Source organism: Acanthochromis polyacanthus, chromosome 5, assembly GCF_021347895.1.
Source record: "Acanthochromis polyacanthus isolate Apoly-LR-REF ecotype Palm Island chromosome 5, KAUST_Apoly_ChrSc, whole genome shotgun sequence".
Classification (NCBI taxonomy): domain Eukaryota; kingdom Metazoa; phylum Chordata; class Actinopteri; family Pomacentridae; genus Acanthochromis; species Acanthochromis polyacanthus.
The window spans coordinates 42868405-42892180 of NC_067117.1; the positions used below are offsets into that span (position 1 = coordinate 42868405).

The 23776-nt window shown below is 39.5% G+C and overlaps 2 protein-coding genes across 2 annotated transcripts in view; both read right to left on the minus strand.

The window, feature by feature from the left end:
* The window catches only part of cntn2 (contactin 2), a 192706-nt gene that overhangs the window by 37512 nt on the left and 131418 nt on the right, over positions 1 to 23776 (minus strand). The window lies entirely within an intron of this gene.
* LOC110965703 (acidic mammalian chitinase-like) lies at positions 5771 to 9570 on the minus strand. Its single transcript, XM_022214835.2, has 11 exons — positions 9520 to 9570; positions 9378 to 9404; positions 9088 to 9292; positions 8900 to 8956; positions 7978 to 8143; positions 7742 to 7866; positions 7529 to 7652; positions 7259 to 7441; positions 7015 to 7131; positions 6573 to 6705; positions 5771 to 6262 (listed from the first exon to the last, which is right to left on the minus strand). Exons 1-11 carry the CDS (start codon positions 9542 to 9544, stop codon positions 6015 to 6017), a joined length of 1410 nt encoding a protein of 469 aa, XP_022070527.1. The 5' UTR covers positions 9545 to 9570; the 3' UTR covers positions 5771 to 6014.

Sequence of the window (23776 nt, forward strand, 5' to 3'; positions counted from 1 at the left end):
CTCTCTCTTGGCCATCTCCACTTTCCAATGATTGCTCTCCTAAATAAAAGCTCAAGTTAAATACATGTTATATGGTGCGCCTGGACTGAAATGTTTCATGTTTAATATTCATATCGAGTTCCATAAAAATCCAAGACTGTCTGCATCACAAATGACTCTATGCTGTGAAATCCTTTAGACTCACCTTTCCAGTAGAGCTTTCTCCCCTCTCACTCTCTGCTCCTCTGCCCTGACTCCTACAGGTCAATAGGGGTGGTGGAGTGATCATAATTAATGTATTATTATTATTATTATTATTATTATCATCCACTGATGAAAATCATACATGAATGTGCTCAGCTTTTGTTTCACTGGGTACATCCATGTGTAAAGTGAGAAACAGCTGATACTCCAGAAGGTGTCACCTCTCCATTCCTCTCTCTCTCTCCTGTCTCCTGCCCTGTCCCTCAGCCCCGCCCCCTCTGTGCTGCCCCTCTGGCTGTGCTGGCAATCAAGGATCATTGATGCCAGCTGCAGTGGGTGCACAGCTGGGCCACATGAGGAATCAGTGGCCTTTAAAACCTGGCCCACACGTCACATCACCGTGGACTCATTGTTGCTGTCAGATCCCAGTCTGCTCAAGCTCAGGTCAGCTGCAACCAGCTCTGGACCCCCTCCCCCTCCTCCTCTCTCTCCCCTCTCCCCTCTCCCCTCTCCCCTCTCCCCTCTCCCCTCTCTGTCCCTGTCCCTGTCCCTGTCTTGGCTCCTGCCGCCACTCTTGTCTGGCGCTGCCTTGGCTCTTGCAGCCACCCTGCCCTGGCCTGCATTGCCGCTACCCCACTCTGTTTCAAGACAGTCTGGCTGCAGACCTCCACTCTCAGGACCCTTCCTTGCAGACCTGCACTGTGAGGTCTCCTCCACTCTCAGGACCAGAAGTTTATTTGAAGCCTTTCAAAAATACAAGTGAGTATGCCGGAAGCATGTATTTATCGTTTCCCATGTGAAGTACGGCGACAACAAAGTGAGTAAAAGTCAAGCGGCAACTTTTTGTTATATGAAGAAACAGAAACAGCCTTTATTCACTAGAACATTATGTTGCACACTGTACATCACCCTGTTAAGTTATATTAATTTGAAAGAATCAAGTTTTGGACTTTAGTTTGTAGTGTTGTTATTGTAGTTGGGCTAATGGTGGCTAGTGCTAACCAGGTTGATTCACTTGGTTGATTAGCCTCTAAAGGCACTCTGTATTTAGATATATATGGGATTAGCTTGACATTAGAAGGCTTTCACTGTTGTTTGCAAACAGCGTTTGCACAGAAAATGATTTTGTCCCAGGCATTTTGATCCATATAAGCGGTTGATAAGTAACGTTATCCATGATCACTACAACGTTAACTGGTTTCCACTGTATAATTTGTTGAAGTTGTCTTGTGCACGTGATGGTGCTCACTAAAATGTGCCATTGTCCTGCTAGAAGACCAAAACAACTGAGTCACCATATATATATATATATATATATATTTATTTTTTGTATAATTTTGTTTGACTTATTACGACATAATTTTTCTCTTGCAGATGCATATTTCAGTCCTAACAGCCGGCAGCACGCCCAAAATTGAACGCTGCAAGACATGCTGCAAACAATTCCACTGTCCGCTGTGCCTAAAGTTTAAACCTGCCAAACTGTCCAAGCTGCAGAGCCACTTGGAGGCACACAAAAAAGGTGGCATTTTATTTAAAGGTCAGCATAATGTACTTGTCTGTGTGTTTGTATTAAGTATGAGACAAGGCTACTGAAGGTTTTGGTTTGGCTGGTAAAAGGGGAATGATCTACCCTAAATGGTTATTGAGTCATTTTCATAAAAGAAAAGTTAAGAATCAGATTCTCTGCTCTGCAAGTCAAAATTTATGTGAGCCAAATGATTATCAGAAAATGAAAAGTTGAAAACTTCAGAATGTTGCTGAAATGGGGTGTGAGTGTACACCTGCACCCAAAAACAGAGTATAAACAGTACTTATAGAGTGTACTTGTACATTGGTCCTTAACTAAGATTTTTTTTTTTGCACGATTTTATTCTAGATAAAATTATATGCAGATGCGGACTGAACTGCAGGGATCAGGGACACTACCATTGTCCTGTGTGCAGTAAAACTGTTTTGAGAAGGACAGACCAAACACTTGGAGGTTTGCCAGCGTGCCATGACTGCTGCCTCTCCAGAAAAGACCTCTCCTCCCACCCACAAAAATACAGCTGCAGAGTCCACCTCGGTCTTGATGCCGGATCTCTCCTCTTCCAGTTCACCTTCAGCAGAGCAACAAACCTCAACTGCCACACCTCTGTCCACACTCCTGCAAGCCACAGTCTCAACCTCTCAAGATTTGCAAGATACAGCTGCAGTGCCCTCCTTGGTTTTACCTGCTGCCACAGAGAAAAGATGTTCAAGATTATCCCTGAAAAAGGACAAATGCCCTCATTGCAACCAGACAATCTACAAAAAAAACATGGTCACACATATCCAGAGAAAACAGTGGAAAATCAAAGGACATAAACGTAAGACTCACTTCATGAGCGTCTGTGTCGATGCCACCAATGGCATTTCTGCAGTGCAGAAAACAAGGCATGGGTTTTAGACTGAAGCGAAAACTGGATGACATGACTGAGGTCAGTTTGCAGTCCTTTTTTCTCAGTCTCTATTAGTTGTTTTCAGTCAATCTTATGTCAAGTTTCCCATCCCAGGACATGGTTTCTAAACTGACTTTGTGACCTTTGCTTGTATTTAATGCAAAATAATACTTTTTAGGCTGAAGAGAGGAAAAAAATGTGCCACCAGGTGGAGACAACTGAAGAAGAGGTTGGCCTCTCCAGTTCCATGTTGTTAAATTTTGTGAGATGATCTTTCATGCCTTCACAAAAAGCTGACACATTTTTTTTTTTTTTTTTTTCTTTAGACCAGTATGGTGGGCCAAGTTGTGGTCCACTGCAAACAAGCAGCGGAATGGGTGCAGGGGAACCCACAACTGTTTACAGCCAGGGTGGAGATGCCAGACATTTTAAACATGGACAGCAGCTCTATTGAGGAGGCTCAACAGCAACTGGCAAACTTGTTCGATGCCACCCAGGACACTGATGACAAGAAAGAATTCATTCTGGAGCCCTTCAAGTTTTTCTTTTACAACATTGAGGATATGTTTGTCTTCTGTGAAGAGGTTATGGAAACTGACGCTACATGGCATACTGTGAATTCAAGGACAAATAAAACGTTTCAAAGTTTGTTTTGTGTCTACTGTTTTCTCTTGTAACAGAGGTTATTGGCTCTCTGGGTCATGTAACTAGGTATTCAGTGAATTAAATACACAAAACTTAATCAAAAAATTAATCAACCCTACATCCTCCATTGGCAAATCCATGTGGTCTGACAGCACAAGGTAAGAACATAGCACAAACAATATTAAGTAATTATTAAATGAATTATGATGAGAAGATTAATAATTGTAAACTCATACTATATACCTATATAAAAGAATGGAGTAAATCAATGTGTAAATGGGTCCAGCAGTGCAGTAGGCTACATTTTCAATAATAAATAATAGTATGGTAACAAAGAACAGTCAGCAATAGGTTGGAGTGTAGAAGCATTATACCATCACACATTAGGGTGCATTCACACAGATGTATTGTTTCAAAACGAATATGTGGTGCAAACTAAACTAACAGCTGTCCTTTAAGCCAATTAAATCAAAATACTGTGTTGTAAAATAATGCAGTAATGAGAAATAATGTTTTAAGGGGATCATAACAATAGCTGTACTTCTAGTTTGCATTAATTATCAGCAGAAAAACTCAGTTGTGCTGTTTTTGATTTTCTTGCATTTTATCCAGTTTAACTGGAAACATAGTATCTTTTAAATCTTAATTGAACATGAATACACATAAATAATATTTACATATTTAGACATAAAATAATGCCCATGGAAAACTGGAAAACATGTAGGCTTCTGGTATACGCGCTTTTAAATCATATTTACATTATATACATATAGTATATTCACGTGGGAAACGATAAATACATGCTTCCGGCATACTCGCTTGTATTTTGAAAGGCTTCGAATAAACTTCCGGTCCTGACAGTGGAGGAGACCTCACAGTGCAGGTCTGCAAGGAAGGGTCCTGAGAGTGGAGGTCTGCAGCCAGACCCCTCTCTCCATACTAGACAGCAAACCGCAGAGGAATGCAGAGTGTTTTGGGCATCCTTCCTCCTGCAGTGAAATCTCGCGGGATGAGATTTTACGAGAGTTACGATGCTTCTGCCCAGAACAACCTTCAATGGAAACACGTTCAAAGCGCGAATATACTTTGTCAAAATTTTAGAAATATCACTTTTATTTTGCGAAAAACTGTAATGGAAACCCAACTAATGATGGTGATCATCTTAAGAATTCATTTTTGGCAAATTTGGATAGTTATGGCATGCTAATGTTAGCTTAGCTTTAGCTTCAATTAGCTTTGTTTGATTTTGTGGTTTGGTCCGAACAGGCCAGGTGCCCCTTCTTTGCCTTACCCTGCCATGCGGTCCAACCACTGATGGCGAGCTTGAACAAGGCCAGGAGCCTACGGAAGCCCGAAATGACTCGACCCAATTCCACCATTAATGGTCTGGTAGGAGGCTTTTGCAGCCTTCCTTGAACTCTCACCTCCTCAATCGAGCCATATTCCCCCACTCACTCAAACTCTTCCTGGACATTCAGCGCTCAGCCTCCAACTACAACTCTTTCCAATAACTATTCCGTTCGTATGGGACAGGTGTAACGGACCTTGGTTTTTATTTCTAAAACCTGGAACTGGAATGAACTGTTTCTCATTGTGCACATATGATTTTGCCGGTTTAAAATTTGTGTACTTTGTAAATATTATTTTCCTTTGTCAAATCACTTTAATGATTAATATAATCTCACACAACTTAATTTTCTTGTTTGCCTTTATTTACTGCACTGCTCTCCAGTAGCCGCACTAGAATCTTCTGATTGATTCCACTAGCGAATACATTAGTAATAACACAGCACTTACAAAGTAATAAGCAAAAACATGCTACACACTGCAGATAGCACAACCTAGAGGTAAACATAAACATCAGTAATTACCATAACATTCAAAATGCTGTCAAAGTCACCAGGATGACATCATAATTCCTGTTATTGGGCCAGGAATTAGCAGTCTGCTAATTATTGTGCATCCCTAAAGAAAATGCATAAAAAATAGACAAAAGGAGGCAAAAATTCCACTCATACAATAGCTGGAATTATGTGACAGCTAAAACTTATCAGTTAATCATTTAATGGTGCACATGGTGTCTTAATTAATGGACTTTAAAGATGACAGTGAATTTAATTTTTTATTCAAAATTTTATGAATTACCTATCTTAACATTTAAATAAATTACTTTAACTTACCCTTAACTTTGTACATTTCAGTTGTTTCTACCAGCTTTAAATGTTGTCTAATATTTACCTAACTTTCCGTTCGTCTAATCTAACCAAAGATGCCTGTTTTAAAACTCCCTCGCCTGACCCTCACTCCACATGGCTGGCCACGTCAAGTTCTCACCTATATGTATGCACACACGCACACGCACACACACGCACACACACACGCACGCACACACACACATATTTCAGCACCACTATAAATGCATGTAGTGAGTATAGTTAATTGATAAAGGATGGATGAATGGATGATAAATGGATGAATTTTCAGAGGGGTGTTTATACTTTTAGGACCATGAAGAAATTCACTGAATTAATAAGAGCTCACTCACTTTGTACCAAAGCACTTTAATGTTGCTGTTTCCAATCTAAAATTTTACATTCTTCACAAATAATACAGTTAGTTTGGACATCACCACTGATGTACTATGGAGCTAAATTATTACACACACATACTGGTTACAGGACAACCTTTACAGTCTGTATCACAGCTGATTGTTTAATTGTTTACATTTACATAAGTTGTAATACTTCTGTCTTCACTCGTGGTTCAGGGCCAGACGCAGCACTTGCAGCTGTCATCAAAGACAGATCCGGTTCCACAATACCTCAGATGGGTGATGCCAGCAGCACACATGTAGAAGCTGGTCCTGTCGTCTGGGTTGGCGTACAGTCCATCAGGTTTGCCATTGCAAAAGCCTGGTCCAGGTGCATGGGTGGTGGTGGTAGGGGTGGTGGTAGGAGAGGTGGTGCTAGCACCAGGTCTGGGAGTGGTGGTTGGGGGCAATGGGGGAAGCTCTGAATCGTAGAAGTAAGAAATGTGTGTTACTTAAGGGGTTTGAAGGAGTCAAATAAATATCTGTAATAATAGTCACTCCCCTAACCAATAACTTTGACATTACTGTGAATAATTAGATCACTCCAAAGCTTCCAGTAAGCATGATTAAAGTCCAAAGGATAGCATTACTATCACAGAATTATTTGGAACATGCTTGTTGTTACAATTGTAAATGACAACAGTGTTGCAGAATATCTTCAATCATCACATTCATAAGCCTTTTATATGGATATCTAGGAACACATCTGTATTAATATGCCTCAGACTTACCAATATTTAGCAGTTTGCGGAGATGAGACATCAGAGGGTGGTTACCCTGACCGCAGAACCTTCCAGCAAAGTCATCCAGATCCAGGGCCCACACAAAGGCACCGCCAAACTTCTGTTCCTGAAGGTAGCGCACCTAGTGGAGCAAAAATGAACAGAGACTGCTATAACATAGAATAGAATAGGAAATAGAATCACTTTATTCATCCCCGAAGGGAAATCCAGTTGTCAGGGTTCTTGTCTGTTTAATTTTGAATTGAATAGCCTGACTGCTGATGGTATGAAAGATTTCCTGAATCTTTCAGTCCTGCAGCACATGGATAGGAGCCGTCCACTGATGTTTCGTTGTTCACTGAGGCAGATGTGAAGTGGATGATCCTATAACTAGCTTGTTCCTGCTAAACTGTGCTGTAAATATAGAGATGATATCGTGTTTCACACTCACCTTGGTATTAAAACTCTCCTGAGTGTCGAATCCCACCCACTCATTGTTTTTAGTAGCATAGGGGACTTTCTGGTCCTCAATCCACTGAATTGTGGTGCCCTTCAAAAAGCCACAGATCTGGACCAAAGACAGTATGACAACATGAGTATAGCTTTACAATCTATTTTGTTACTCTTTACACACAAAGGCAATTGAAACTCTTCATTATATGGTAATTATTTTTACTCCAGCCTGTAAAACAGACCTCATAGTAGGACCAGAATCCAGCTTCACGTGTGAATTGTCCAGCTGATGCAGGTCCGCTAGCTGGAGCTCCAACTCCATTGTCTGATGATGTCAGACGGAAGGTACGACCATAAGTAGCAAATCCCATCCTCAGCTTCTCCACAGGGGTGCCGTTGTCTCTCCAGTACTTCATAGCATAGTCCTGGAGAAGTTCATGGAGCAGGTGAAATATAATTGCACAAAAAATAACCTCTCAAATTAGTATTTCTTAAGTCCTCGGTCTACTTACAGTGTTGAAGTAAATGAGGTTTCCGCTGTCCTGTGATCCACGATACAGAGGACTGTTGTGTCCTGTGAACTGCTCCCACGTTCCATGGAAGTCGTAGGTCATCACATTGATGAAGTCCAGTTCTCTGGAGAAAAGGAAAAAACAGAAATAGTCATTTAAAAGCTTTTTGCACAACTGCCAGCTTGCTGCAGTGTTTCAAAACAGACCACTAACTTGGCAATCTCAGCAATCTCATATCCGCCATCGATGGTTCCTTTTCCAGCAGACACTGCAGCAGTCAGCATGAGCTGAGGATTACCGGTGGACTTGGCCTCTGCTGCATAAGCCGCAACAAGTTCCTGTGAATATATACCACAAATAAAATAAGAATGAATTCAGTGAGATGTAAACAATAACACAACAGCTGTCCATTGCAAAAGAAAACGGAACCAAAGGAGTTTTGTACCCACCCTGCAGAGCAAAGTGAACCTCTGCTTGTCCTCTGGAGGACTTCCACGGGCTCCAGGGTACTCCCAGTCCAGATCCAGACCATCAAATCCATGAGTCCTCAGGAATTTGATGCTAGACTGGATGAACTTCTGACGGTTGGCAGGAGTGGACACCATGATGGAGAACCTCAATAAAAATTAGTTTTGTTATCATTTTAGACCAAGAAGCATGTTAGGGTCAGTCTGCAATTGGTGGCTCATTGGTGGTTCGTTGGTGGCCCCACAGCTAAACAACACTCATAACGAGCTCACCCATCCACAACAATTAAAATACAAATACAAAAAACATTTTCTTTACTTGCCAAAACAGAACTGCAAAGAACACAGCAAACAAGATGCAGCACTGAACTAAGCTGTAACGTCATTAATCTCTCATCATCAAACTGCATGATGGACAGTGTAATTATCACTGTCTTCAAAAGTAAAAACTGAATTTTGATGGAAAATCAATGCTTAAAGACATCATGCGCTGATTAAATCACATTTATTCAACATTTTTTCTGTGAAAACTTTGGGAATTATACAAGATATCTCTCATTGAACAAATAAATGTATGTCAAACGACAGAGCCAATACTTCTTTTAGTGTTAATTGTCACTGTATTTCATTTTAGAGACAGTTATGAAAGTATTAACACAAAATGAAAATGCATTAAATTCTGAGAATATAGCTTCAAAGGCTTTTTACGGGAAAAAGTTATATTTTATAAAAAATGTAGAATTTTTTTGGTTATTCGGTTATAGGTTTTTGATGCTCTTTAAACTAGACAAGTACATTCACAGCTGATTTCCCTGATAGTTTCTAAAAGCTTTTCTGTAAAATAAATGAACTGCTTTTAAATGAGTTTGTCCTGTTTTTACAGCAGTGTGCTTTCAGATCTTACTGTGATGAGCCAAAGTTCCATCCTCCAACAGCCAGCAGAGTCTTCAGGTGAGGATTCCTGGTCAACAGAAAGATGAACTCAGACTACTTTAAATTTCTGTATCCTTGTTATTAGTTACTAGAACAGTGTTCTTGGATACTGACCTACCTCTAGAGGTACTGAAGAGTATCCAGACACTGACTACTTACTTTGTCTTCAGAGAATTGAAGGACTTGTAGAGGACGTCATCATTCCACTCGTAGGTAACCAGCTCGTTGTTATGGTTGATGATGGAGAAGGCATAAATCAGATGGGTACACAGGAAGGGGTCCACATTTTGGGGCATGAACTTGCCCTCACCCGGCCTGTACTGGGACCAGTTGGTGAAGTAGCATGCCATCTCAGTGGCAGACCCTGGTTAGGAGCACAGGAACATCAGAGATGCACTGACTCTTGATATAAAAATGAAAATAAAATGATGGAAGGTATTACAACTTACCCAGCTGGCATATGACCAGACATAAACCTAAGGAAAATAGTGAAGCAAATGAGAGAAATAAAAACACATATAATACAATAACAAGCATAATGTAAAAAGGCATGAATCTGTTGATGAAGAATTCACTAGAATCTTTAAGTACCTGCTAGAATTGTGAGCCTCGTCATCTTGAATTCACTGGATGGCTAGAAGACATAAACAAGATCAGTGTTTACAACCAAAGACACGCAAGAAAGTGTCCATCAGTAAGATATCAGAAAGTAAAACGGAGCACTTGCTTCCCCTTGTTAACTCACCTTGGGACTGATGAGATTTCCATACAGCTCCAGTAGAGTTCACCTTTTATACACTTAGACACACAGAGAGAAAGGAAGGGGTGTAGCAGTCTCTAATAAATCAGGGCAATAAATCTAAAGATTATTAGGACCTGTTTTGATGAGCTTATGTAAAGCCAAATGTAGACAATCATTTACTTAGTGCAGTACTGTACTGTACTGTTCAATGGACATGTCATATACCATCAGTAAAAACTGAGAATGAAATACTGAAAATAGGAAATTACCACAATGAGTTAATAGCTGGATATCAGACAAATCAACATCAGTTTAAATAAAAGCTATTCAATTTTTAAAGAAAAGCAAAAGAGATTGACAGTTTAACTTTTTAAAATTTCGTTGTAGTGGTACAGTGACAATAAAGTAATTCTTCTAGTGTAAAGCTCCAATATTAACATTCCTGTTCCTGCATTTAATGCTAAAGTAACATAATTAAGACTGAGCATAAAACATGATGCACGATGGAAGGTGTGCACTGAAATGTGTTGTGGCACATTATATAATAATGATCAAAGCAGATGCACATAAACTAAGAAGCATGATGAAATAACTGGAGACGCTCCACTTTCAGATTAACAGCTTTGATTATGTTATCTGAGCGCTGGCCGTGACCATTGACCATCAAGACATTTCACCTCCAGCCGCTTGTTCTCCCACTCTCAACCATAATCCTCAGCAGACTCCCAGCTGGGACAAGACAGCTTGTTGTGGTCATTTACAGATGTCTTTAGTTTTCAAAGAATATCAGTTTTTTTCAATGAAGATCACATTAAATGAATGATAAATCCAGTGTAGACATAGTTAATGTGGTAAATGACTATTGTAGCTGTAAACAGCTGATTTTTAATGGAATATCTCCATAGGGGTACAGAGGAACATTTCCAGCAACCATCACTCCTGTGTTCTAATGCTACATTGTGTTAGCTAATGGTGCTGAAAGGCTCATTGGTGATTAGAAAACCCTTGTGCAATTTTGCACATGCAGGTCAGTTCAGGATCACAAGCAGTTCACATCAGAATCCGAGTTTCAAAATAATTAATCCAGACTGAGCACTAACGTTTGCCAAAGTGGGAACATGTTCTTAAATGTTTTCAGATCCTTATCTGTGCTGCTCAGAACTGGGGTGGACACAGATGTGTATGTAGGTGTGTGCATGTGTAAAATATAAGGTGCTTGAATTGGTTTTATGTTTGGTTAAATTGGGTCAGATGGAAACATGAGCAGTTTTGCAGCAACTGTGAGAACAGAGGAGTATGTAGAGGAAATAGGAAATTATTACTTGTTAGAAGAATTACACTTATATTAGAATGATTATACTTATGTTGATTTGAGGTTATCATTGAGTGACTATGAAGAAATGAGGACTGCCATCAGCATTCTAAGTTGTGACCTGCATGTTCTCTGAAGTAACAACGTAAAGAACAAAGCTGACTTGTTCCTATAGCGAGCTGACTCGCTCCTATGATAAGATCATGCAAGTAACACATGTTCTGTCTCTGTACTGCTCTGATATCTTATGACTAACATATGATGACTCCTCTGTATCGTATGATTGTGTGAGAAGGAAATAAAAAGACAAGGAGAGAGGCTGTAGCGATGCATACTGCAGAGCTTTAGTCTCTCTCTCTCTCCTTGTGCGCAAGGTAAAGACTGGAGCTCGTGAGTGCTGTCATACATGTATCCAAATGTGTGTTGTATTTTCCTTGCTTTCCCACCCCTCCCTCGCGCATTACACCAAACCAAACAGGTCTAACACCATTTGAGATAATACATGGCAGACAGTTTGTGTTACCACAGTTTAAACAGTTTGAGGCCAATATAAATGAAGAATGTACATTGGCAGACTACATGAGGAAGACATTACAGACAAAAGAGATAAAACATGCTAATGAGATGCCAGATGCACCTATTTCTCAACAGGAAGGCGATCCACCACTTCGAGTCGGAGACTGGGTGTTCGTGAAGTCCATTAAGAGGAAACACTGATCCTCACCGAGGTGGGAAGGACCGTACCAGGTGCTACTGATGACACCTACTGCTATAAAGATAGCAGAAAGAGCATCGTGGATCCACCTATCGCACTGCAAAAAACAGAGGTTCTTGGAGGGAAACTCCGGTGATGGTAAGGGGAAGTCTGACTGCAAAGGGGATTAAACCTTTTAGTGGTTAATCGTCTCAATGTCAGTGAAGAAACCAACAGATCTTTACTGTCTTTAGGGAGCAGAGTACTCTAAAGATCCTCATACTACATCCACACACTCACTGGACAAAGAACAGGACAAGAACACTGTTAGCTGATAAAAGGAGGTGAAGTGCTGGTAACCTCTCCCTCCAGAAGATAGGTCATGACTCCACGTGTCAAGGCTATGGTCCTGCTGGGCCCAACACTGACAGTATCGATTTTGATACTCCTGACAGCAATTGTATGGGTATCTATGGTTAATGACATTCACAGAAGTAAGATACTACTTTGATGACGATCACCGTGATAATGTTTGGTTCCGTATGGTAAATTTGACAGCTAAAAGTTTAAATATGTCTGACTGCTATGTGTGCTCATCCATACCTCGACATTCTCTGACCAATCCATGCTTAACACCCAAACCAGTTCCACTACATGAAGTGTTATGTCCCTTGTCTAGGGGAACCATGAACACAACATGATACGCTCTGGACTCAGCCACCCCCAATGAAGCCAGCCTGGAAAACTCCTCAAAAGTGTACAAAAAGTTTATTTTTCAAACAGAGCAAACAAAGGTAACTTAAAACTCCCAGTAACATAAAATTCCAGTTTTATAAAGCAAACTCTAAACTGGGGTTCCTAGAATAAACGATTAACAAAGCTTAGTCACTGACAAGTTTTTGGGCTTCCTGCCCCTACCACAGAATCAGTCTCAAAGTCTATCACACGGACACACAGAGCTGACAGCAGGCTGCTTCATCAAGGGTGGCTGGATCAGGAGAGCATGAGCAGGTTGCAGCAGCTGGTTTTTGTAGCCTCCAGGCAGGCTCTGAGGTGGCAGCAATCCTCCCAGCAGTCCAATCAGCCTCAGCACCAGGATCTAATCACTGCTGCAGATCCACAGACAGCTACTGACACTGCTGGACAGCCACACCCACACACACACACACACACACACACACACACACACACACACACACACACACACACACACACACACACACACACACACAGGAGGAGGAGAGGAGACAAAATTTCTTCAACATAAACACAACACAATATGACCCAGGGTCATCACATGAAGTCATGTGTGTATTGGCCATATTTACAGCAATGACTACAACTCCGGCCACTAACTTTATGCAATTCACCCAGTTTTTACCAAATTGCACCACTGTTGCTGATTATAACTTACTACACTGGAGAATGCCTAACAATTTCAGTATGAAGACCAATGTGACAAATTTACAGGGAATCACAATGGCATGCTATCCGAACCCACCATCCTTATCTTTCAAGAGAGACTGTGCTGGGGGAGATGTGGACCTAGGCGTGGTAAACTGTCTGAGTTACTTTCCCGTGGAAGGTACTTCGAGCCATCCCCTCTGCAGCGTTTCCAAGTGTAAGGATAGCTGGGTAAAACCAACTAACTTTACCGAGGTTGGAATCCGTAGCAGGATGAAGGGATGGGTATCTGAATCTGTCGTGAACACGATGATTCCACATGCGGGGGGATATTCCTGCCCGAATGACCACGTTTGGGTTTGTGGTCATAAGGTCTATCTGTACCTCCCCCAGGGGTGGTGTGGTGTCTGCTACTTGGTAAAATTACAGCCTGGAGCTTTTGTGATTCCCAAGTCAGATGTCACCGCGATTTTAAGTACAACATCTAGAGGTCAAAGGCGTTCTATCCCAGACACTACTGGATCTCCACCACTAATATCAGACACTAGAGGTGTCCTTATGACACTTTTTCCCACGTATGGAACAGCGTATCTGGGAAATAGGATGAATGACATGCACTGGGAACTTGAAGAACTCACAAACACAGTTCTTCATCTAGCACACCAACTTAGAGATGATCCTGAAAAGAAAGCCATGAGGGCCATGATTCTGCAGAATAGGACAGGTCTGGATTATATTTTGGCCTCCCAGGGTGGTCTCTGTGCGGTTATTGGAGAGCACTGTTGCACGTTCATTCCTGATGGTACATTAACTACTCTCACATTGTTGACCAACTTGAACATCTGAAGGACAAACTGACCAAGGATGCGGATAAGAGCATGAACTGGGAAGGCTGGAGCCCCTTGGCATGGTTTACCTCTGGCAGTTGGTATAACATTCTGTTAAAAATATTAACTCCAATCCTTCTAGTAATATTCTTATTTTTCATTTTGACTGGTTGCATCATAGGGGCTGCTCAGTAGAGTAGTGGTTAGCACTTTCGCTTTGCAGCAAGAAGATCCCTGGTTCGAATCCCGGCCCGGCCTGGGCCTGGGATCTTTCTGCATGGAGTTTCTATGTTCTCCCTGTGCATGCGTGGGTTTTCTCCGGGTACTCCGGCTTCCTCCCACAGTCCAAAAACATGCTGAGGTTAATTGGTTACTCTAAATTGTCCGTAGGTGTGAATGTGAGTGTGATTGTGTGTCTGTATATGTAGCCCTGTGACAGACTGGTGACCTGTCCAGGGTGTCCCCTGCCTTCACCCGAGTCAGCTGGGATAGGCTCCAGCACCCCCCCACGACCCTAATGAGGATAAAGCGGTGTATAGAGAATGGATGGATGGATGGTTGCATCATCCCATGTTTCAATGCACTCATGACCAAAACCATAAGCAGGACCGTGTCAAAAGTAATGTTGAGTGATGAAATAAGAGCACTAATGATAGAAAATTCTTCTGAAATCAATGAAAAGGTGTAAGTTCTTGATTACTGATGCACTCTGAGTGTAAGTTGATGAAGGTGTTATGAACATGTTACAGAAAACCTCACAGGGAGTTGTAATAATGTGATGCTGACATTCATCAATGATAAACAGGAGGGAAATGTTAGAAGAAGAGGTGCCGACACACCCCTATCATCTGGCTGAGAATGACTGTCTTCAGGCAAAGACACCAGAACAGGGAACAATGGGGAAATGTCCCACTGTGACTGAATCTGGAAGAGAACACACTGATGGCTGAATAAGAAAGTTTGCATTTGCTTTTTGTTTCCAGGTTTCATTTCATTTTGTCGAAGAACAGGAAAAAGGTATTTCTACAATTTAAACAGTTGTATCCTCACATCCAACATCTTAGAGGAAAACAGATGCTAAAAACTGTTTTTAAAAAATAAAAAAAAATAAAAAAAATTCCAGAATATTTTTGTAAATATTTTATAAGAAAGATCTCATAAAATATTTACAAAAATATTTGGGAATGTGTGGGAACCTGTACTTTTTACCTGGATGGTAGCCAGCTAGCATGCTTCTTCTTTAACACCTTTCACTAAACATTGCTGTTTCTTTCCACTTAACCGTACGAGCACAACTGTTGGCAGTGAAAGAGCACGAGTGGGAATGCATAGGCCTTAAAAATAAATGTAATAAACATAGGTTGTGCCAGTTTACTCTGAAAGATTTGACCTGAGACCTATGTAGATTTCATAGTTTATCGTCACTGATCCTACCACATAATTCTAACAAGTAATGAGGAACCATATGATAACTCTTAAGTAGGATCCTTCATTTTACTTGAGAGCAAGCAGTCATGGTAGGCAATAGTGAGGTCATCCTGAAATATGAGAGAACTGAGTAACTGCTCACTATATGATGTATCACTACTGGAGGGTGCTCTAAAAGAGGTCACCACTTGCATCCTCATGTAACCTTGCAAACTGGAAAACTGGGTCAGTCTTTCAACGTTTTATGGCTGCTTAGATTAGACGACCTCAGAATGACAGCACCAAATGAGGTCGGGTAAATCTTACAGCATTGTCAAACCAGGACAGGCCGTCTCAATCCAGCTGGAACACTGAAAAACAGCATGCAGAGTCTTTATCTGCATTGCTACCGACATTTATTCTCATGTTTGAATTCTGCGGGTAAGATAAGTATTTTGTCTAATTATTTGTCAAAGAAAATGTCGATCCATCATTTAGTTTTTATTTTCATGAAACAAACAGATTTACATATTTTTTATTTCACTTTTCATTTCTGCTTTGCAAGTCTATTTCTGAACATCACAATGAAAAGAACAAAAACATGTTTCTTAAGTCATTCAGCTTGTAGAGGCAGTACTGAGCAGAAGTCCCTGACAGTCACCCCGTAGTAAACAATCAAGGCCACACACAGCACTTGCAGCTGTCTTCGAAGACGGTGCCGTTTCCACATTTTCTCTGGTATGTTCGGCCACCTGCACAAATGTAGAAGCTGGTGCGGTCATCCGGGCTGCTGTACGTGCCGTCTGGTTTGTCTGGAGTACAGCTAATACTGGAGTACAGCTAATACTGGAGTACAGCTAATACTGGAGTACAGCTAATACTGGAGTACAGCTAATACTGCATACCACCAGAAGAACATGATGCCAGCAGTGAAACATGGTGGTGGTAGTGAGATGGTTGGAGGACCTGGATGACTCCTGATGGAGCCATGAATTCTGCTCTCTATCAGAAAATCCTCCTGGAGAACATCCATCATCAGTTCATGACCTAAAGCTCAGCAGTAATGGGTTCTGCAGCTAGACAAAGACCCCAAGCACACAAACTAATCTACCTCTGGCTAAATTAAGGTTCTGAAGTCTGGATTCAATCAAAATCTGGACTTGAATCCAAATGAGATGTTGTGCCAAGACCTTAAAAGGACAGTTTATAATGGGAAAGTATGTAATGTGACTGAATTAAAACTATTCTGCAAAGAAGAGAGGACCAACATTCATCCATGATGATGTAAAAGAGTGATCACAAGCTGGAACAAACATTTAACTGCAGTCGTTTCTGTCATGAGTGGTCCAGCCAGTTATTAGATTCAGGGGGGCAGTTACTTTTTCAAAGGGATCATAAAAATGTTCAATAAATCTTCAATAAATCATCATTTAAAAATTGCAGTTTGTTTTAGTGGGTTATCTCTATCTGAAATTAAATAAATATGCATATTATTTTGATGATCTGGAACATTTAAGTGTGAGAAATATGCAAAAATAAAAGACTGAAAACATTTGGGTTTGACATTGATGAAAATGAGACAGTAGATCAACATTTCAGCTTTTATTTCCAGGTATTTACATCTGGATCTGAGCAAGCATATCATTTAGGTTGAACTTCCTGTTCACGCTGATGCACTACTGACCAAACACCATACAGCGCGCTACGTTAGGCTCATTTCCTCAGGTCTCTAGCTTCATACCTTAGCCATGGACATTAGATAGGTATCGATGCTCTCATGTCTCTCTTGGGAGGAAAGAGAAAAACACATTTTCCAAAATGTGACCCTATCCTCCCTGAGCTTTCCACCTGCAGCTCTCCTTCTATGTAGATGAATTGAAAGTGGACTGTCCAAGGACATGTGGATAATTTACTACACATACCAGTCCATTGTAAATAAAGTTGCTGAAGTGTATCATCTTGAGCCAACACTAAGTTTATCTCTCAGAGTGTGTCAAAGGCAGAAGGATCATTATCAAGCCTTGTTATTAGTAAATGCTGCTCCATGTCCGATAATACCCTGGAGCACAGATATGTTAGTTATCTCTGTATTGATAGTATAGTTACATAATTCACATTTGTGCATGCTGGAACTGACTGAGAACACCAAATGACTGACGTAGCTTAGCAGTGTTCAGACATGTTTCATAACGACAAGCCGCCAAAATGCTTGTGTCAGCTCATATAGAAGAAAACAAAACATCCGATGTTATCACTGCTGCTGCAGAAGCCTTTCTTGCCTCATAAACCTTTATCTAAAGAAGAGCTGTGTTAAACAGTACAGCAGGTCATTGTTCAGATGTTTTTCTTTTTGACGTGTAAAGCTTCAAAGGTCTTTGATTAAGTGGCAGCCACCTGATCTCCTCTCTCTCTCTAAACACACACACACACACACACACACACACACACACACACACACACACACGATACTGTAAAATGAAAGAGCACTTTGAATCACTAATATCTATCATAAACATCATCAGAGAGCTGGCCGGTATGATATGCTCCAACACCAAGACATATCTGGTGGTGAAGTACTTTAGATCTCAGGATAAATACGTACAAACATTCAGAGAGAATATGAAGCTTAGCCTTTAAAAAACAAAATGTGTTCTGGGTGATGGGGTGAAATGATGAATCTCCCTCACAGCGACTGTGAATGAATTTTGAGATCAAAGTATCAAATTCTAAACACTATCAGTTGGAAAGCTCTGGGCTCATTTTATTACTACATATAACTTTACAGTACCAGGCACTCACCATTCAAAACATTCTGACAAAGATAAAATATATACAGATAAATAAGAGCATAAAAAATCCTGCAGTTTATTAAGAGCACATTTCCATCATTTCATCGATCAAATTAAATCATTCATGTCTCTTCAAGTAGTATAAAAATGGTTTTGGATAAAGCCAAAGTGCAAGTATGACTACCATGACTAACGTTAAAGCTATCCCTATTATCAACTGAACAGCTGTCATGGAAGCACTCTGTCGTTGTTGATTTTCTTATAAACACCCTTAATCTTTATCAAGGTCAAGAAAAAAAGATACTTAACCCTCTATGGTATGCACTATGATCCCAGGTGGTAAAAAAAATGTTTGGGGTGTTTTTTTGTCTTAAAATAGACCCAGTAAACATAATTAAGAGACATTTTCAAAAATATTATTTTTTTAGTAGTTTTTAAGGTTCGTTGCCATATGGCAACACCGTACCATCATGGAAAGTAATGAAAACAAGAGAGTTTTGTTTAAAATTGTATATAACATTTATTTTAAAACTCATGTTATAGTATAAACAATCCCCAGTAGCTAACTAAACTAATAGTTTAATGCAATACATAAGTGGAGGCTGGAACATGATTGCCATATACATTTTAAACTCTCTTACTGGTAATACCTGTCTGTCACTTCACTGTCTCTGCCCTCACTGTCTCCACTGTCCTCATTCTCTGGCTCATAGTCTTCATCACTCTCACTCTGCTGTGTTTCCAGCAGCTCATTTTTCTCGTCACTGAATCCTTTGTCATCTTCACTATCATCTAGAGGGAGAGCTAGTTCAGCTTTTTTCCGTGATTTACCATAAAAAAAAATTTGCATTCATGCAGTAAATGGAAGAAAGATGTGTCAAATATCATCATATTCAACGTGGAAAGGACTCACAAAGTGTATTATTATAGTTTATAGACTATAGAAGATCAGTGTACACCAATGCAATTGCAAAGTAGGCCTATAACTAAATACAAAACGTTATCAACATACCAGGCTAGCAATCCATAATGGTACGGTGTTGCCATATGGCAGCGTACACATTTTTAACATTTTCTATTATTTATTGATCAAGCACAGTGCAAGAAACTACATAATAATGAACTTAACTCACCTATTATTGAGTGTTTTTTTTTCCCCCGTTGAAAAACTTCAAAAAAACACTTTTTTTGGTGAATTTTTAGGAGTCAAATGGTGAGGCTCCTCCCATCAATGATGTCTGCAGAAAAGGGTTTCAAACTGGCCTCCAGAAAGTCATGTGACAAATTTAAACACTGCTATTGGTTAACTTAGAACCCCACTTCTTTTTAATGCATTGCATCATAACTGGGGATGTATTATCTGTGTGTAGAAAGCTTAAAATGTGGGTGTTGCCATATGGCAACGCTGTACCATAGAGGGTTAAGGGACATCCTTCCATGTGGTACCATCCATCCATTATCTACACTGTCTAATCCTTTAATCCTTACCAGGGTCATGGGGGGGTGGGGGGTGGGGGGGTGTAGTCTATCCAGCTGACTGAGGTTGAAGACAGGGTTCACCTGGACAGGTAACAGTCTGTCACAGGGCACATAGAGACAAACAATCACATTCACACCTACAGACAGTTTAGAATCACCAGTTAACCTCAGCATGTTTGTGGACTGTGGGAGGAAGCTGGAGAACCTGGAGAAAAGCCACACATGTACAGGAGAACATGGAGACTCCATGCAGAAAGATCCCAGGAAGACCAGGCCATCTAGCTGCAAGGAGACAGTGCTAACCACTACTCCGCTGTTCAGTCACTGTCTCTTTATGTCTGCCACCACAGCCCCACACAGCTAGTAGGTAAAGAGCTAGGACACAATCTAAAAGCAACACTGCTTAGACACTCAGCTGACTCTTACTGAAGTAGCAGTGATTCTCTGTTAGTGTTGATATTTGCTATTATATGGTGATATTTTTCAGTTCAAAACAATTTTATTTATATAGCACAAACTATTCAATTCAATTCAATTCAATTTTTTTTTAATTTTTATTTTCTCTTTATTAAACAAACATACAAAAAGATACATAGCAAAACACAAACTTCCCACACACCCCCACCAAATGCACACACATACCACACGCTCATCATTCATACCACATACCCACCAGGCTGTATTTCATATTCCAAAATCCTATTCCTGTCAAAATCATCATCGTCATCATCATCATCATCAACATTACCATGACCATTCATAAGATCAATGGGATTTTAAAAAAGCAAAAGAAAAAAGGAAAAAAAAACAAATAAAGATTATAATAATAATAATAATAACAACAACAACAACAACAACAATAATAATGATAACAAAAGAATCATCACAACATCAGACATTAATAATAACAACAATAACCATACCCAACAATTAAAGAAATTAAATAAATAAAAGATAAACATAACACAACGCAAACGAAATGAAAAACAACAACAAAAAACAAAACAAAACAAAACTCCATCATACAAGTTGAAAATGTTGCATCTCTATATCGGTAAAGCAAATATTCCATTTTTTCTTGTGTTCAGACAATTTATTTTGATTAGTAGCAATTATTCTTTCTAAATTATATTGACAGAAAATCTTATTTTTAAAATGTTTTAAAGATAAATTTGAAATATTTTCAACTTTAAAAATAAATATTTTGCCCAACAGTAAAACTGTATTCAAAAACAGTGGACAGTTACCTTGAAAAATACCAAACATAATATTCATAGGTGTAAGTTCAAAACTAATACCCAAAGACTTTAACCAAGTTTGAATAGACGTCCAGAACCTAACTACACAGGGACAAAAATAAAACAAATGCATAAGGTCCTCCTCTTCCCCCTGACAAAACCTGCAATAGGGGTTGCTTACTATTTTCCAGGTGTACAAGGCCTTTTTCGTTGCAGTTATTTTATAAAAAATTTTCAATTGAAATATTCTTGAATATGAGTCTATTGAAGTTTTATAAACTGTTTTAAAGTAGTTTTTCCACAAAATTTGAACATTAAACTCGTCCTCCCAAAACAAACAGGGTCTGTGAGGAAAAAGAAAAGCACCCATGTTTTGTAGATTCCATATGTATATTATTTTATTCATCTTTCGGCCCGATAACCATTTTTGGCATCTGGTTTGCGGGAGGCAAACCAATTGCTTATTCTTCCCTCCTTTAGACAGTTTAGATTTCCACAACTTGGGGACAGCAGAGACTAACTGATTAAATCTTAAATTATCTAATAAATTGTTGTATTTTTTATTAAAACAAGAATAAGAAATAAAATTTCCAAATGTGTCCAAAAGATCATTCACAAAAATGATTCCGTTTTGAACGCATTCTTCCCACAACAATGGTTTCTCTTCAATAGTTATACTTGAATTCATCCACAACAACTGTGTTTGAATTTCTTGAAGCGAATCTGGAGGATGATACTGAAAATTCAACCATGCCTTGAGGACATCCTCAAAAAAAGGGGAGAGATCCTCAAAATATTTTTTGAAGAGAAAGTCAACATGATCTGTTTTTATTTGATAAAAAGGGAATAAATGATTTGAGAAAAAGGAAAAACTTGAATACAGTCTGGCTAACAAGACATTGTCTGTTGCTGTAAATTTTAACGACCCATGAGGCTTTTAAAGAACAATCCATTGCTTGCAAATTTTTTAGATTTAATCCTCCATTTTCATAAGAGTTGTATAAATATTGCCTTTTAATTTTATCTGGCTTGTTATTCCATATAAATTTAAATATTTTTTGCTCAAGATTCTTAAAAAAATTGGTTTTGGGTGATGGAAGAATCATCATTAAATAAACAAACTGAGGAATTACTAAGGTGTTAACTAATATGACTTTTCCTTGTATAGTTAGTAAATTCCCTTTCCAAGGCTGTAATATTCTGTCAGCTTTTTGCATCTTTTTCTCATAATTATATTCAACAATTTCACTTAAGTTTTCTGGAAGATGAACACCCAAAATATCAACTGAGCCATTGCACCACTTAACAGGAGTAGTAGAGTTCAACCTAAACCCTGTATCTCTTAATGCTCCAATTCGCAAGATATTACACTTTTCAAAATTAGGTTTTAGCCCTGAAATTTTAGAAAATTCATTTAAATCTGCAATAAGAGCCTCTAAAGACCTTTGATTTGGTTGAATGAAAAAAGTTACATCATCTGCATACATGGTCAACTTAATCTCCTGTCCATTTGGACACAAACCTAAAATATCTTGATTGTTTCTTATTCTTATAGCCAAAATCTCTATACACATAATAAACAAATAAGGTGACAAAGGACACCCCTGCCGTACCCCTTGTGTTAAAGAAAAGGCATCTGATAAATAACCATAATTTATAATTCGGCTGATAGGGTGGTTATAGAGAGTATCAAACCAACGTATAATGTCTTTACCAAAGTTAAAATATGATAGACATTGTTTAATAAATCTCCATTGTACTTTATCAAAAGCCTTTTCAAAATCGGCTATAAATAATAAACCTTTTTCCTGTCGTCTGTCATAAAAGTGTATTGTATCGAGTACCTGTCTTAAGTTGTCACCAATAAATCTTCCCTTAATAAAACCAACTTGATTATTATTTATAATGCTACCAATTATTTTTTAAATTCTCAATGCAATACATCTATCTATCTATCTATTCAATTCAATTCAATTCAATTCAATTCAATTCAATTTTATTTATATAGCGTCAATTACAGTCAAATTGTCTCAAGACGCTTTACAGAACCCATATGCCTGACCCCCAGAGCAGCCCAAAGGCGACAGTGGCAGGAAAACACCCTTTTAACAGGGAAGAAACCTCGAGCAGAACCCGGCTCTATATAGGGGGGACCCATCTGCCTGCTGGCCGGGGGGGTTGAGAAGGACAGAAGAGGGCAAAGGGGGAGGGATGGGAGAAGAGGGAGGGGTGGGAAAGCAAGGAAAACACAACACACATTTGGATACATGTATGACAGGATATGTGACACAGACAAAGTATAAGCTAACATTGAAAACTGACTCATAGTTTACTCTGATGATGTACGGCTCTGACATTAAACATACTCCATATATAGCTAGCAGTAAAATTCAAACAGTATGTAAGTTAGCATAACAGTATAGTGAAGGCGATGCAGAGTTGACTGGTGGAAAAAGGTCAAATTGTCTCAAGACACTTTCCAGAGCCCATATGAAGCCCCAGAGCAGCCCAAAGGAGACACTGGCAAGGAAAACACCCTTTTAATGGGAGGAAACCTGGATCTTTATGTGGGGGGGACCCATCTGCCTGCTGGCCGGCAAAATGATGGATTTTCAAAAATTAACTAAGTTTAGCGGAATGTAGAGCAAAAACAGCCTTGACATGATGACATTTAGCTGTTACCATGTCGTTTTGTTTGACTAGAGATTTAGAGGACCCTGCATGGTGATACAGCAGCAACCTGCCCCAAAACACACCCTGTTCTTTCATCACTTTCCTCTAAATGGAATCATAATTTACAAAATGAATATCATACTGAATTCAAAAATCTTGACACTAGCAACTGAGACCATGAACTCACGAGGAAACTGTTTTTTGAGGTAACAGATCAAGAGAAAGGGACATTTTCTAACCTGATTTTTTGTAGCCTGAGGAGTCATGCTACATTTCTGACAAT